Below are 13,261 nucleotides of genomic sequence, written 5' to 3' on the forward strand. Positions count from 1 at the left end.
CCCAGCATCACTGATGCCCCTCGCTGAGACACAACCACCCCTTTCTCCACCCACACAAATAGCCCCTTCCCAACTTAATTCTCTTTTGATACCCCCCTCCCCGAAATAACTACGTATGCCTTTTCCCAAATAACCCTCCAGTCCTGCCTCTGGATCGCAGAGAGTGGGTGTGTCCACCGTCAACCCCCCTCTCCCTGAGCCACCCACTTTTCCCCACTGGATACCCACTTGCCAAACTTACCTCGGCTCGGAATCCACCTCGCGTTCACCCCGTCTCTCCCCCCCGTCTTTAAGGACCCCCTTTTCACTTTTTGTCCCTCCCATTGGGGAAGGAAACAGCTTTCCCTTCTCCCCATAAGCGCTCCCCACACGTCCCAACACCAGAAAAAGCCCCGCGCCCCCTCCCTTTGGGGGGGTCTTTCCCTCCCCACTGCCTGGATCCCAACGGCGCAGAGCGCGCCTCCAGGGCGCACCAGAAGGCACAGGGGCGCAATTGCGGGCAGCTTTGCGCGCTTACCTCTGGCAGCGGCGGCGGCGGCGGCGGCTGCGTCTCTACCCCGCTTGGCTCCCGCGGGGCTGCCGAGGCTGGCGTTGTTGAAGTCCATGGAGCCGGCGCGGCGGGGAGCGGAGTTTGCGCCGCCCTGCGCCTCTCCAGTTGGCTCCGGCCGCGGAAAGAGCGCGCAGCCGCCGGCGCTCCGGGAGGACCCTGCTGGGCTGACTTGGCTGGCGGCAGACGCGGCTCCGGCGGAGCAGGGGAGAGCAGTGGCGCTCCGAACCGGCGGCGACGCGCTTGCACCGGCCCCGCGCGGCCGCCAGGGGCGCACCGACGCGGCCCGGCTCCTCCCCGCGCAACAGGCGGCAATTAAACCGGTTCAGCTTCCCCGCCCCGACCGCCGCTGCGTGCGCGGCACTCTCCCGGCTGGAAAACCACGCGGCAGGCCCTGCGCCTTCTGCCTCTCTGCCTAACCAAACACTCGCCAGCAAACAGCTCCCGCCCGTGCAGCAGCAGGCAGAAGTTCATCTGGTCAAGCTTACTCGCCCTGATTAATGCTTCCCCCCCACACTCGCCAACGCCGCGTTGGAAAAGATTCGTCACCCGTAGATTTCTCTCTCTCTCTCTCTGCCTGTGCTTAATTAAACTCTTGTCCCCCGTGCAACAGGCATCAATTAGACTGGTCAAGCGTCCCCTCTCTGATTAATGCTCCTCCCGCCTCGTTGAAAAAGATTTGTCACCCGTAGACTTCTCGCCTGTGCTTAACCAGACACTCGCTCCTCTCACCCCGTGCAACAGGCAGAAATTAAACCGGTCAAGCATTCCCTCTCTGATTAACGCTCCCCCCTTGGGAAAAAAACCCCATCTATAAATTTTCTGCCTGCGTCACTCAAACCCCCGCTTGAAGTTGTTTTTAATGCTTACTACTGGAAAACTGGCTGTCGTTAAACTGGTGAAGCTTTCCTAACCACCTTGGGTCGGGGAAACACACACACAGCACCTGTTGCATTCCTGTCTGCTTCGTGTTCCATAGTTATGGTTGTTATTCTTAGGGAGAGGGTTCTGTTAGCGGCCCCTCTCTTACAAGGCGTCTGAAGCTTTTAATAACTGAGGCAACAGGTTTTAATTAAACAGGTGAATCAGAAGGTGTCACCCTGGTGGGAAAGCAGACCTCACCAGTTGGATTTTTGTCTGTCCCGCAAATACTGGCTCTGCCGCAACTCTAAAGCTTAGATGCTTAAGAACTGTCATTAAACAGGTGACGCTTCCTTTTATCCTTCTCCCAAACTTGAAGAAACATCACCTGTTGCTCTACCACCTTTATCTTGGCAAGGAAGGTTTCTCCCCTCTCATATAAGACTTCTGTGCCTTTAAACACTGAACAGTAAACCCACACCCAAAAAAATCTGGGGGGGCATTACCTGTTGAATTTCTGTCTATCACATTCCCTATTCTGACTCTTTGCCATTAAACCAATGAAGCTTTTCCCTAAACAACATCACCAGTTGCATTTCTGCTTGCCACGCAACCAACTCGCCCTACCCTTGGCCCCTCCCTGCCTTGTTACATAAGACTGCCACCCCGCCCCATGAGGCCTCTATCCCTACCAACATCGCAGCAGGCCATAATTAAACTGATGAAGCTTTTCCTGCAACTAGTATCTCACCTACTTGGAAGAAAAGACATCACCAGCTGTATTTCTGCCTCTCGGGTGACCCTACCCCACCTGTTGGATGGCAAAGAGCTTTATCTGCTCCCCCCGCTCCGCATGCAAACATTAAATATTAGGCTTGCCAACTGTCCAAGCTAGGCCTGCTGTTGTGCGTTTAACACCCATGTAATAGCTTGCACAACAGACAGAAGCTCAACAGGTGGTGTGTGTCCCGTCCCCGTCCCCCCCCCCCCAAAAGAAAAAATGGAATCAGTGCGCCTCTGAGCTGCACAGAGGCTGGATTTCTGACAGGTAGCTTTTTAAAATCACGCATAAGTTTTGGGGAAGGGACGCGGGGAGAGATTTGGCATTCTTAAGAGTTAAGGTTGGCAGGAATGAAGGGGGGGGGGCAACTGTGGGGATGGGAGCCTGGCAGAAGTTTTTGAAAAGTATTTTTAACGTGCATTTGCCAAACTATTTCCCACACTCTTTGGAGGAGGGCAAATAAGACTCCCCTGCAAATTAACTGGGGTGAGGCCTGCAAAATACTGTAAATAAGTACTGTAAAATGATTTCCTATTCGTAAAAGTTGTATATGGACATTAAGTCCTGTATATAAAATCTCCCCCTCTATTGGATCGTGTATATCCAGTGTATATTATATCCAGTGAAAAACAGGCCAGCTGCATTTTCATGTGCATTTGTTAAAACAATATTTTTAAAGAATTGCAGCGTATTACATTTTTTGGGCAAAGTTTCGGATAGGAATCAATTTGAGAAAAAATGAAGGAAAGCCACATAGCCCCACCCCGTATTTCCCCCAAAGTGACCAGACTCTCATCTCCTGCTCACTGAAATGTTCCACGGCAGACAGAAATTCAGCTGGTTCAGTTCTTCGACATCCCTACCCTGAAAACACCATTTATCTCTTTTTTCCTGGTGAGGTTGTGGTGGTTTTAGCTACTGCCGGACAGGCAGAAATATAACTGGTGCAGTTGTCTGGGTATGAAACACCGCCTGCCCCCGCAGTATTTTCTGATGTGTCCTCCTGCAGATGTCTGCTTCCTTAAACACCTTCTATACAGGCAGAAGTACAACAAAAGCAGTTTTATAGCCATACAGATCTCACATCCTCACAAAGAATTGCCCAGCAGTTGCCATTATCCTCCTCTTGTTGATGTGTAAGAGTTGCATAGTTGGCAGAAATGCAACTGGTACAGCACCCTGTGCACTCAGTTCCCCCTCCTGTCCCCCAGCCCCCCTCTTTCTCCCCATCTAGTGCTTTGGCTGCCCACCCTCGTTCCCCATCTCTCTCTCAGGCAGAAATCCAACTGGAGCGCCTTTCCTCCCAACAGTACTTGGGTTATCACCTCTTCTCCTCAAATCCCTCGGTACTTTAACAGGGCTAGACAGGAATTCAACTGGTATAGCTCTATCACCCCCCTCCCTACCAAAACATTTGCAGGGGGGTGCTACGTTTTCCTGAGGGATCTTCCTTTAATAGCTGCATTAACAGGCAGGAAAAAAAGCAGAGGTTGAAACTGTCAGAGAGTCTTCCAGTTGTGATTCCTGCTATCCTGTGGGTTGGAGTAGATGACCCTTGGGGAACCCCTTCCGACTCTGTTATCCAACCAACGTCCCGTTCTTGCCGCCCTCTCTCCTTCCTCTGACAGCTGCTTCAACAGGCAGCGATACAACCGGTACAGCTCCTCTGTGGGGCACCGGGACCCTAACCCAGACATCCCCAAACTTCGGCCCTCCAGATGTTTGGGACTACAATTCCCATCATCCCTAGCTAGGGATCATGGGAGTTGTAGGCCAAAACATCTGGAGGGCGCAGTTTGGGGGTGCCTGCCTTAACCCTACGAAAAAAACCCCATTTTTATTTATTTATTTTTGCATTTTTCTTCCCTTTTTCTGGGCACTTCTCATTCCCTGTAACCCTTCCGCACTGACAGGCAGAAACACAACCGGTGCAGCTCCACCCCAACCCCCTCCCCACGAGAATGCAACCCGTCCTCACGGGCCAATCATTTCCCAGCGGATCCATCCCCTTCGCAGCGGAACTGCCTCCCCCGCTTTAACATCTGCCTCGACAGGCCGAAATCCAACCGGGGCAGCATGCGAAACGCCGCCTACCCACCCACCCACCCACCCACGGCTTTTGGCCCTTTCCCACCCCGGCTGGTACCAACCCAGCGGCTCCGACCAGCAGCACTCGATTAGCCGGGGCTGGGCTTTGCTCTGCCACATTACACAACGAGCTCTTGCTCCGTGTCATTCCAGCCCGGGCGCTGGATCGGGGCCAGGAGAGCCTCGCCAAACTCCGGGCGGTAAACACAGCCGCACAGGCAGCCACGCCGAGGCCGCGTGACTCGCCCTGTCCATCATCCCCCGCGGCCCCGCCCACTCACCAGGCCCGGCAAGCCCCGCCCACCCCTTCCCCACTCGTCACGTGGAGCCGGGCATGGGAGTCCGGAGGAGATGCGACGGCTTCCTTTATTTTATTTTATCATAGCTGCCAAGTTATCCCTTTTTTTAAGGGATTTTCCCTTATGCTGAATAGGCTTCCTCGCGAGAAAAGGGAAAACTTGGCAGCTATGATTTTATTTTATTTTATTTGTTTCAAAACTCCTCCTCCTCTCTCTGTTCTAAGGCTCTGAGTTCCTTGAACGTTTTGCATTTCATATGCAACTGAAAGAATCCCACTCTTTCCATCTTTGATAAGGCATTTTAAATCCCTCAAGTTCATATGGTTGCAAAGAATCCCCTCTTCCTGTTGTCAAGCATCTAAAATCCCCACGAATTTATATCGGATTTTTGCATTGAAAAGAATCTCCTCCTGTTGTCAGGCATTTAGAATCCCCCGAATTTATATACCCATTTAAAAGACTTTTCTCCTGCCTCTCTTGCAAGAATGCCTCCCTGTTAAGACCAATGCTTTTCATCTCTCTTGTTTTCTTCCTCTTTTTTTTGCATTTAGAAAACTCGCCTTCACACCAAGACAGTTTTGAGAGCTCTGTATTAAAGTGGCACTGGCAGCTGCACCAGTAGTATTTCTGCCTGCCTTGGCTTGCTCCCAGGTTAGGACTGTCTGCAGCCTTCGCCTTGTTCTTGAGGGCCTTGTCCTGAACAGGACACTTCTTGCTTAAGCTCTACCTACTAGGCCAGCCTTCCCCAAACCTCAAACCCTCTGGATGCCGGTCTCCAAACTTAGAGCAGAATCGGACAGACCTACTTCAACAACACTTTATTTACTGGTTGATTATAAAAACAAGAAACAATTACCAAACCCTCTAAGCCAGGCTTCCTCAACCGGCTCTCCAGATGTTTTTGGCTTACAACTCCCATGATCCCTAGGTAGCAGGACCAGTGGTCAGGGATGATGGGAACTGTAGTCTCAAAACATCTGGAGGGCTGAGGTTGAGGAAGCCTGCTCTAAGCTGTTTACAAAAATACAAAATAAGGCATTGAGCTTTTTTCTCTCTTACAGTTAAAGAAGCAAACTAAACAGCAGGCAGAAGTTCAACTGGGGCAGCCCTTAGCAGAAATGTGGAAATTTGCCGCCTGCTTTAAATAGCAAAAGGCTGGGCAAATATATGGAGGAGATTTGTCAGTAGCTGTCAGAGGTTACTTCCACTGTTGGACGGCTACGAGCCAAAATCCACCATGGCATCTTCTGACCCTCTTATGGAGCCTCCAGGTCCAGGAGCAGTCTATCTAGATTCCTAGGTTCTTATAGGAACATTTGGCCCCAATGCAAAGCAGGATGCCAGACGCTCGGCCTCAACCAGCAGCCAGCCTGTTCCTTATGTTCTTATGTCCACAGAATAATTTTATGTAATTATTCCTTTGCTGCTTTTAAATACCCATGATTAGAGCAGGGTGATCATATGAAGGTGAGGACGTAAAAGCCAAGCCAGCGTCTAACCACAACCTCCCTGAACTGAGGAAGTCTACCTGTGAACACCAAGGGAAAACTTGTTATAAAACACCTATTGGAGGTACTGAGTCCAGACACTAGGGGGCAGTACAGACGCCATCAAATGTCGGGATTTTGGAGGGGTGTGTGCCTCTAAATAGCCCCCTGCCCCAACCAGGGAAGGATGAGAAAGGTGATGTTCAATAAGTGCAAATGGGAAAGTGAGTTCATATATTTTCTATCCAAGGGACAGCTCCACCTGTAGAGTATGATTAATCTCAGGGTCGTGGGTTCAAGTCCCACGCTGGGCAAAAGTTTCCTGCATTGTGGCCCTTCCAATTCTGTTTATTGCATTTGTATCTTGCAGCCTTGTGAGGCACACCCTCAAGTACCAGGGGGGTGTAGTGGCTAGAGGCTAGGACGTAGGAGAGACCAGGGTTCAAATCCTGACTCGGCCACATGAACAGGGCTGGATTAAATAAAAAAGTGTGGATTTTTAGGGCATCGAGGGAAGGGGGCGAACCACAGATATTTCCATTGACGGATTTTAAACATTAATGGTCCCAAATTTCTCAGCTAAGCGTTCATTTTCTTAGTCAAAGTGCATCAAAAATCTCAACAGCACAACTACAGTATACTGTATACAGCAAGGCAGCCGGTTGCCTTATCTCTGCTAAGTACAGAAGTCAATGGGTTACGTAAGATTAGTTTTGAAGATCTGATCAAAGACTTTGCCATTAGAAAAAGTAGGTGAAACTTTGTTCATGTATAAAGTGGAATTATACAAAAATAAACACCACTTTCCATCTTACAGTATAAAAATATTTCTTCCAGTAGCACCTTAGAGACCAACTAAGTTTGTCATTGGCATGAGCTTTCGTGTGCATGCACACATCTTACAGTAGGTTTTCTTTCATTTCGAAAAAACAACAAAATTTTATTTTACGTTTTATTGTTGTTTCTGTTTTGAATTGGATATATGTGGGGGCACCAACACCATTTGAGGGCCTCTTGATCCAGCCCTGGACATGAAACTGGGGGTCAGTCAAAATCCCCCTCAGCCTCACCCACCTCGCAGGGTCGTTGTGGGGATTAAAAGTCACCTTCCTCTCCTTGGAGGGGGGGGGGAGAGCCAGGCCATAAATGCATAAATGGTGCGACATCCCCATTAAAAATTCCCAACCCCTTTCTCCTATGGGACACACCCAGTTGCTTGACCCGGGGATAATTACTGTTTACTGGGATGACTTTCGGAGACACATGGATCCACGCCTGGGGCAGCACGTGGACAGTGACGCTCAGTGGCTAGAGCACAGGGTGTGGCTGGGCTGAGGGGCCCGATCCTGCCCACCGCCCCCGGGGCTCACCTTCCCTCGGCTGCTTCTGGCTTCCTGACAATGCCAGGTGTTGCTGAGCCTTCGAAAACAACTCGCCTGGGCAGGATGCCATCTCTGCTTCCTCCTTCGCTCCTTCTCATTGCCAGAAGCGCTCTGGCGGCGCTTCTCTCCCCTAGCCGGCGATATGTGGACGGGGAGCGCAGCAGTTTCACAGGTGCAGCTTTTACCGGCACAACCATGTCACAGGTGCAGTTTAGCCAACGCTGCCGTATCTGTTAAGGGCTTGCTGACGCAATGTGTGTGGCTGAGAGGCAGGGAGGGGAGTTCCCAAATTAGGAAGCCTGTTGGCCCATCTCGTTCAGTAATGTCTGCACGGACAGGCAGCAGCTCTCCAGGGCGTCTTTCCCAGCCCTGCGTGGAGACATCTGGAATCGAAGTGGGGAAATTCTGCCTGCAAAGCAGGACCTCGGCTGCTGAAATCAGCCTTTCCCTGAATTGTTTGCAATCGGCCTCATTGTGTTCATGTTGGTTCTTTATGGAAGGACCATAGCTCAGTGCAAGAGGATCTGTGTTTCATGCAGAAGGTTAAAAGAAACTGCAACTAATCCAGAATGCGGAAGCTAGACTGGGGACTGGGAACGGCCGCCGAGACCACATAACACCGGTCCTGAAAGACCGACATTGGCTCCCAGTATGTTTCCGAGCACAATTCAAAGTGTTGGTGCTGACCTTTCAAGCCCTAAACGGCCTCGGCCCAGTATTCCTGAAGGAGCGTCTCTACCTCCATCACTCAGCCTGGACACGGAGGTCCAGCGCCGAGGGCCTTCTGGCGATTCCCTCCCTGCGAGAAGTGAGGTTACAGGGAACCAGGCAGAGGGCCTTCTTGGTGGTGGCGCCCTCCCTGTGGAACGCCTGTGGAACAGTTCCCTGTGGGGAACTGTTTCAGAATTGCTGCAGCTCTGCCTGTTCATTCTCCATTCATTCACAGACACACCTGAGACCCCATTATGTTCCCTTTCGAAGCGCATTAATGATCACTCGTGCAGCCCACTGCCCTTCAGTTAATGTGTCTTTCTCATTGCTACCCTCCCCTTAAGATATGCCCTGTCTGGATAGCATGAGAAAAGAGCTGGCTACTGACCAGTAAGGCCTTCAAGGGGCCTTGAGGTCAGGGGTCCTTGTGTCGCCCTGCAGATAGGAGAGGTTTGTGATAACCGTTCCCCAAACAGGCCAGAATCTTTGGGAAAGGGATATGTTTACTCAGGCCGTTGATCCAAGAAGAAAAAGGAATTCCGGGTGTCACCCTGGCACTCCCAGAAAGCCTGTTTATCGGACACTTTCTGAATCCTGTAATATGACTCTTGTTGTCATTGGGCTGTTTCAAGTACAGTCGTACTTCTGCTTATGTATCCCTCTGGATACGTAAACTTTGGGTTGCGAACATGGCAAATCTGGAAGTGTATACTTCCGGGTTTCACCACGCACTCATGCGAAGAAGCACTCAATCGTGCTGTGTGCATGCGCAGAAAGGCGCCTCCGCTTACGGACTTTTATGGGATACAGCCGGGCCTCCGGAACGGATCTCGTCCGTAGCCAGAGGTAAAGGTACAGGTAAAGGGACCCCTGACCATTAGGTCCAGTCGCGGATGACTCTGGCCGAGGAAGCCGGCGTTTGTCCGCAGACAGCTTCCAGGTCATGTGGCTAGCACGACTAAGCCGCTTCTGGCGAACCAAACCAGTGCACGGAAACGCCATTTACCTTCCCGCCGGAGTGGTGCCTATTTATCTACTTGCACTTTGAGATGCTTTCGAACTGCTAGCTTGGCAGGAGCAGGGACCGAGCAACGGGAGCTCACCCTGTCACGGGGATTTGAACCGCCAACCTTCTGATCGGCAAGCCCTAGGCTCTGTGGTTTAACCCACAGCACCACCCGCCACCGGAGGTACCATTGTATTATTATTATTAGTTATTTTAATAGTGTTTTATAGCTTGCAGTTGTTTTACTGACATTTGCTAGTTATTCTGTATGATATATGTTTGTGATGTTCTAATACGGTATTGTCATTTGAAGTTTGCAAGCTGCTTTGCAATTCATGCAAATGAAAGGCGGGAGAGAAATATAATTGATCAATCACACCATGTTCCCAGGTTGTATCCACATAAGGGACAGCTGCACATTCCTGCATTGCAGAGGGTTAGACTAGATGATCCTCAGGGTCCCTTCCTACTCTGATCCTTGATTCTATGAATCAATCAATCGCCCTCCTCCTGCATTGCTCCCAAGAAGATGAGTTGGCTTTGGCTCTGAGTCCATCACCCATTCTGGTTTGCTTGTGGGGATGCTGGACTATGGCGCATCAAAGCAAGTTCTGTTTCCATTGTATTCCCCCCTCACTTTCCTTACAGCAAAACATCCCTTCTTTTACGGAAGCAGTTTTCGTGGCGCCACAAACGATCCAATCCGCTCTAATTACAACACCTGGATTTGCCGGCATGTGATTGACTCTCATCCGAAAATGGCTACGGCCCGGAATCTCCCTGCATAAACCCGCCTTCGCATGTGGGCAATTGGATTTTTTTTTGGGGGGGGAGTCCCGATCTTGTTTTTCTTTTCTTTTTTAAAAAAACCCCCGGCATTTCTGTCTTTCGGGAGGGAGGTGAAGCTCACTCACATTACGCCAAGCGGCACGTCTTGCCTGGGGCCAAAATGGGTGTTTGAATATTGCAGGGCTGTGTTGCCATTGAGCCAGGCAAAGGTGCTTATCTGCCCTGTGTGCCAATCTGGAGTGACTCCTGTCTGTGAAATCGACACCTTCTCCCACTCCTGCAAGGGAGGTGCCCAGTTTAAAGGTAGGTGATCTCCTTTCCCTCCCTGCGTTTGAAGTTGTATGTTTCCCAACCCCGGTTGGCTTCCTCCTAAACAACGCTCTTGGCAATCGGTGAAAATCTTCCAAGGCGCGAAGAGCTTGTTGCGAAATATATTCCGCGCCTGATGATGATCGATTCCCCCCCCCCCCAATGTCTCTTGGTCACGTCTGCCTTCTTGTGTGCGGCCTCCTTCTGACCTCTAGGGGGCTCAGGGAGATGGGTGACCATGGGACACCAAGAGCCATAACCTTGAGCATTTGCGTGGCTGTCTTTGCAACACAGTTTTCTTTTTAATTGCAACGGAAAACCAAAACCAAGGAACCCTGTCTTAAGGACTGGAAAAATGATGACTTTTAGCTGAGATTTTTGGACTTCTAAACGATGCACCCAGTTCTAAAAACTCTCCATTTACAGGGCACTATAGAAGGACAGACGCATAGAATTGTGGCATTGGAAGGAACCACAAGGGTCATCTAGTCCAACCCCTTGCAATGCAGGAATGCAGGAATCTTTTTGACCGATGTGGGACTTGAACCTGCAACCTTGAGATTAGGAGTCTCATGCTCTCATGACTGAGCTATCCCAGCGGATAGCTGAAACAGTTTTTTAAAAAATAAAAAAATATCTAATACAGTGCTATCCTCCAAAAAAGTCCCACTAGTAAGTGACTTCTGGGATAAGATTTATAATGAACTCAAGAAAGTGTTGAAAAACACATTTGTTAAAAAACCAGAAGCATTCCTAGTGGGCATTATTGGAAATGAGATACCAAAGAAAAATGTGTCTTTTTTTATGTATGCGACGACGGCAGCAAGAATTTTAATTGCGAAGAACTGGAAACTACCAACATTACCAACGATTGACGACTGGCAGATGAAGATGATCGAGTTTATGGAACTGTCTGAGATGACCGGGAGAATCCGCAACCGGGGAGAGGAAGCGGCGATGGAAGAAGAATGGAAAGACTTTAAGTTATATTTTAAAAAATATGCAAAAGTGATATATTAAGAGCAGAATTAGGTTGTAAATAAACTGTGGAAAAGATGAATATGTGACTTGAGAATTAAAATTAGATTATATGAGGTGATTAAAATGGGTTAGAATTTGCTAAAATAGATATGTGATTAAGAACCACAGGGGAAGGGATCCTGAGGGGGTCCACATATGCAACAACCCAAAGAATTAATCAATTATATGTTTTTCTATTCAGTATTTTTCTTTTTTCTGTCTTTTTTTTTTGTAATGCTTTTTTGCTTTTTTGTTCTTCTTGTATTCTGGAAAACTTAATAAAAATATTATATATTAAAAAAAAGCCCCACGGTCAACATTGAAGCAATTCAAAACGCACCAAGTAGTCAGAAATCATTAAAATCCAATATAATGTCAGGAATAATATACACACAATACAAGCAAATGATGATGAAACCATGAAGTTCACTGGTTGCCCAGCCACCCTTTCTCTCAACCGAAACTTCCTCACAGGGTTGTTGTGAGACTGAAATGGGAAGCTGTCACAAATGTCACAAGAAATGGAACTCCTTGTCCTTGCACTGTTTTTTTGACGCATGCGAAAAGCATTCTTGTTTAAACAAGCCTACCCACATGCTTAGAAAGTTGCGGTGAGTTTTGATTTCTTCCTAGTTTACTGTTATGTTAACTTTTGGAAAGTTTTCAATTATTGCTAATTTCCCTTATGGGTGATTTTATTGCTCCATCTTTTTTTGTAGATTTGTTTCAAGGTGTGTTTTTTTAAAAAAGAAACAGAAAGAAACAATCCGGCCGTGTATAAATTTTATGTTATATATATTTTTTATAAATGAAGATGAACAACTAAGCTCACCCCCTCGTTGATTACAACAAATAAATTGGAAAAACTTGAAACGATTCCCAGCAACCCTTATCAAACTACAGTTCCCAGAATTATTTGAGGGGCAGAGGACGTGCATTCCAAACGTGCTTTAAAGTAGTGGCTTGGCAGAAGACACACTCACTCACACATGTATGGCACCTGTCTGTCTTGGGAGACAATGGAGGAGTGCGCCTTTAGGGGCAAAGTCAAGCTATTGGAGAGTTACAGCGCCTGCTGTGTCTGTAGAAACCGATACAGGAGAGACATGTTTTGTTGCAGCCGGGGCAGATGAAGGCATCTGGTTGTGCTGTTGCAGACGCATCACAGCATTTCTTCTCTCTGCACTCCTTCCAGTGATTGTTTCTCGTCAAGTCTCTGCTGTGGATACGTGACCTGTCTGTCTGTCTGTCTGTCTGTCTCCGGGCACTGCGGTCACCTGCAAGGGATTCCCAGATGGCAGAGTTGCGGCTGCCAGCTTTTGTGTCTCGTTTTCAGAACATCTCTGTGATGCAGAGCTGGTCCACCGCTGGGCCTGGGGCCTGAAGCCACAGTGCTGACTCTACGTAGACCCCGGTGGTGCAGGGCACCATGGCGCCGGCCCACCTGCTGGCCAGCCGGTCCGCTGCGCAACTGCGCGCGGCGCCCACCTGCCCACCGCGCTGGGAAACGGGGCGGGAGGGCGCCGGAGAGATCGCGCTGTGCCAGCCCGCCCGCCCGCCGCGCAGCAGCGCCGCGCCCACCCGCCCACCGCGCTGGGAAACGGGGTGGAAGGGCGTTGGAGAGATCTGGCGCACCATGGCGACAGGGGCGCTTAAGACGGCACTGTGAAGCCAGCTCCCCAAAGAGCAGGTCCTTGGGGGATCCTGCCATCTCCCATTCTGTAAGGTAAGGTAAAGGTAAAGGACCCCTGGACAAAGGCGAGTCCAGTCAAAGGCAACTATGGGGTTGCGGCGCTCATCTCGCTTTCAGGCCGAGGAAACTGCCGTTTGTCCACAGACAGCTTTCCAGAAATCAGAGCGCAAGGAAACGCCGTTTACCTTCCCGCCACAGCGGTACCTTTTTATCTACTTGCACTGGCATGCTTTCGAACTGCTAAGTTGGCAGGAGCTGGGACAGAGCAACGGGAGCTCACTCCGTCGC

The 13,261-nt window shown here is 49.6% G+C and overlaps 1 protein-coding gene across 1 annotated transcript in view; it reads right to left on the reverse strand.

The window, feature by feature from the left end:
- RORC (RAR related orphan receptor C) overlaps positions 1–778 on the reverse strand; it is a 76,498-nt gene extending 75,720 nt beyond the window's left edge. Inside the window, exon 1 of the mRNA XM_035098064.3 lies at positions 518–778. Within this exon, the coding sequence (XP_034953955.2) occupies positions 518–605 (88 nt within the window). The 5' untranslated portion in view covers positions 606–778. The remainder of the gene's footprint in view (positions 1–517) is intronic.
- Positions 779–13,261: the final 12,483 nt, after the last annotated feature.

Source organism: Zootoca vivipara, chromosome 16, assembly GCF_965207765.1.
Source record: "Zootoca vivipara chromosome 16, rZooViv2.hap1.1, whole genome shotgun sequence".
Taxonomy (NCBI): Eukaryota; Metazoa; Chordata; class Lepidosauria; order Squamata; family Lacertidae; genus Zootoca; species Zootoca vivipara.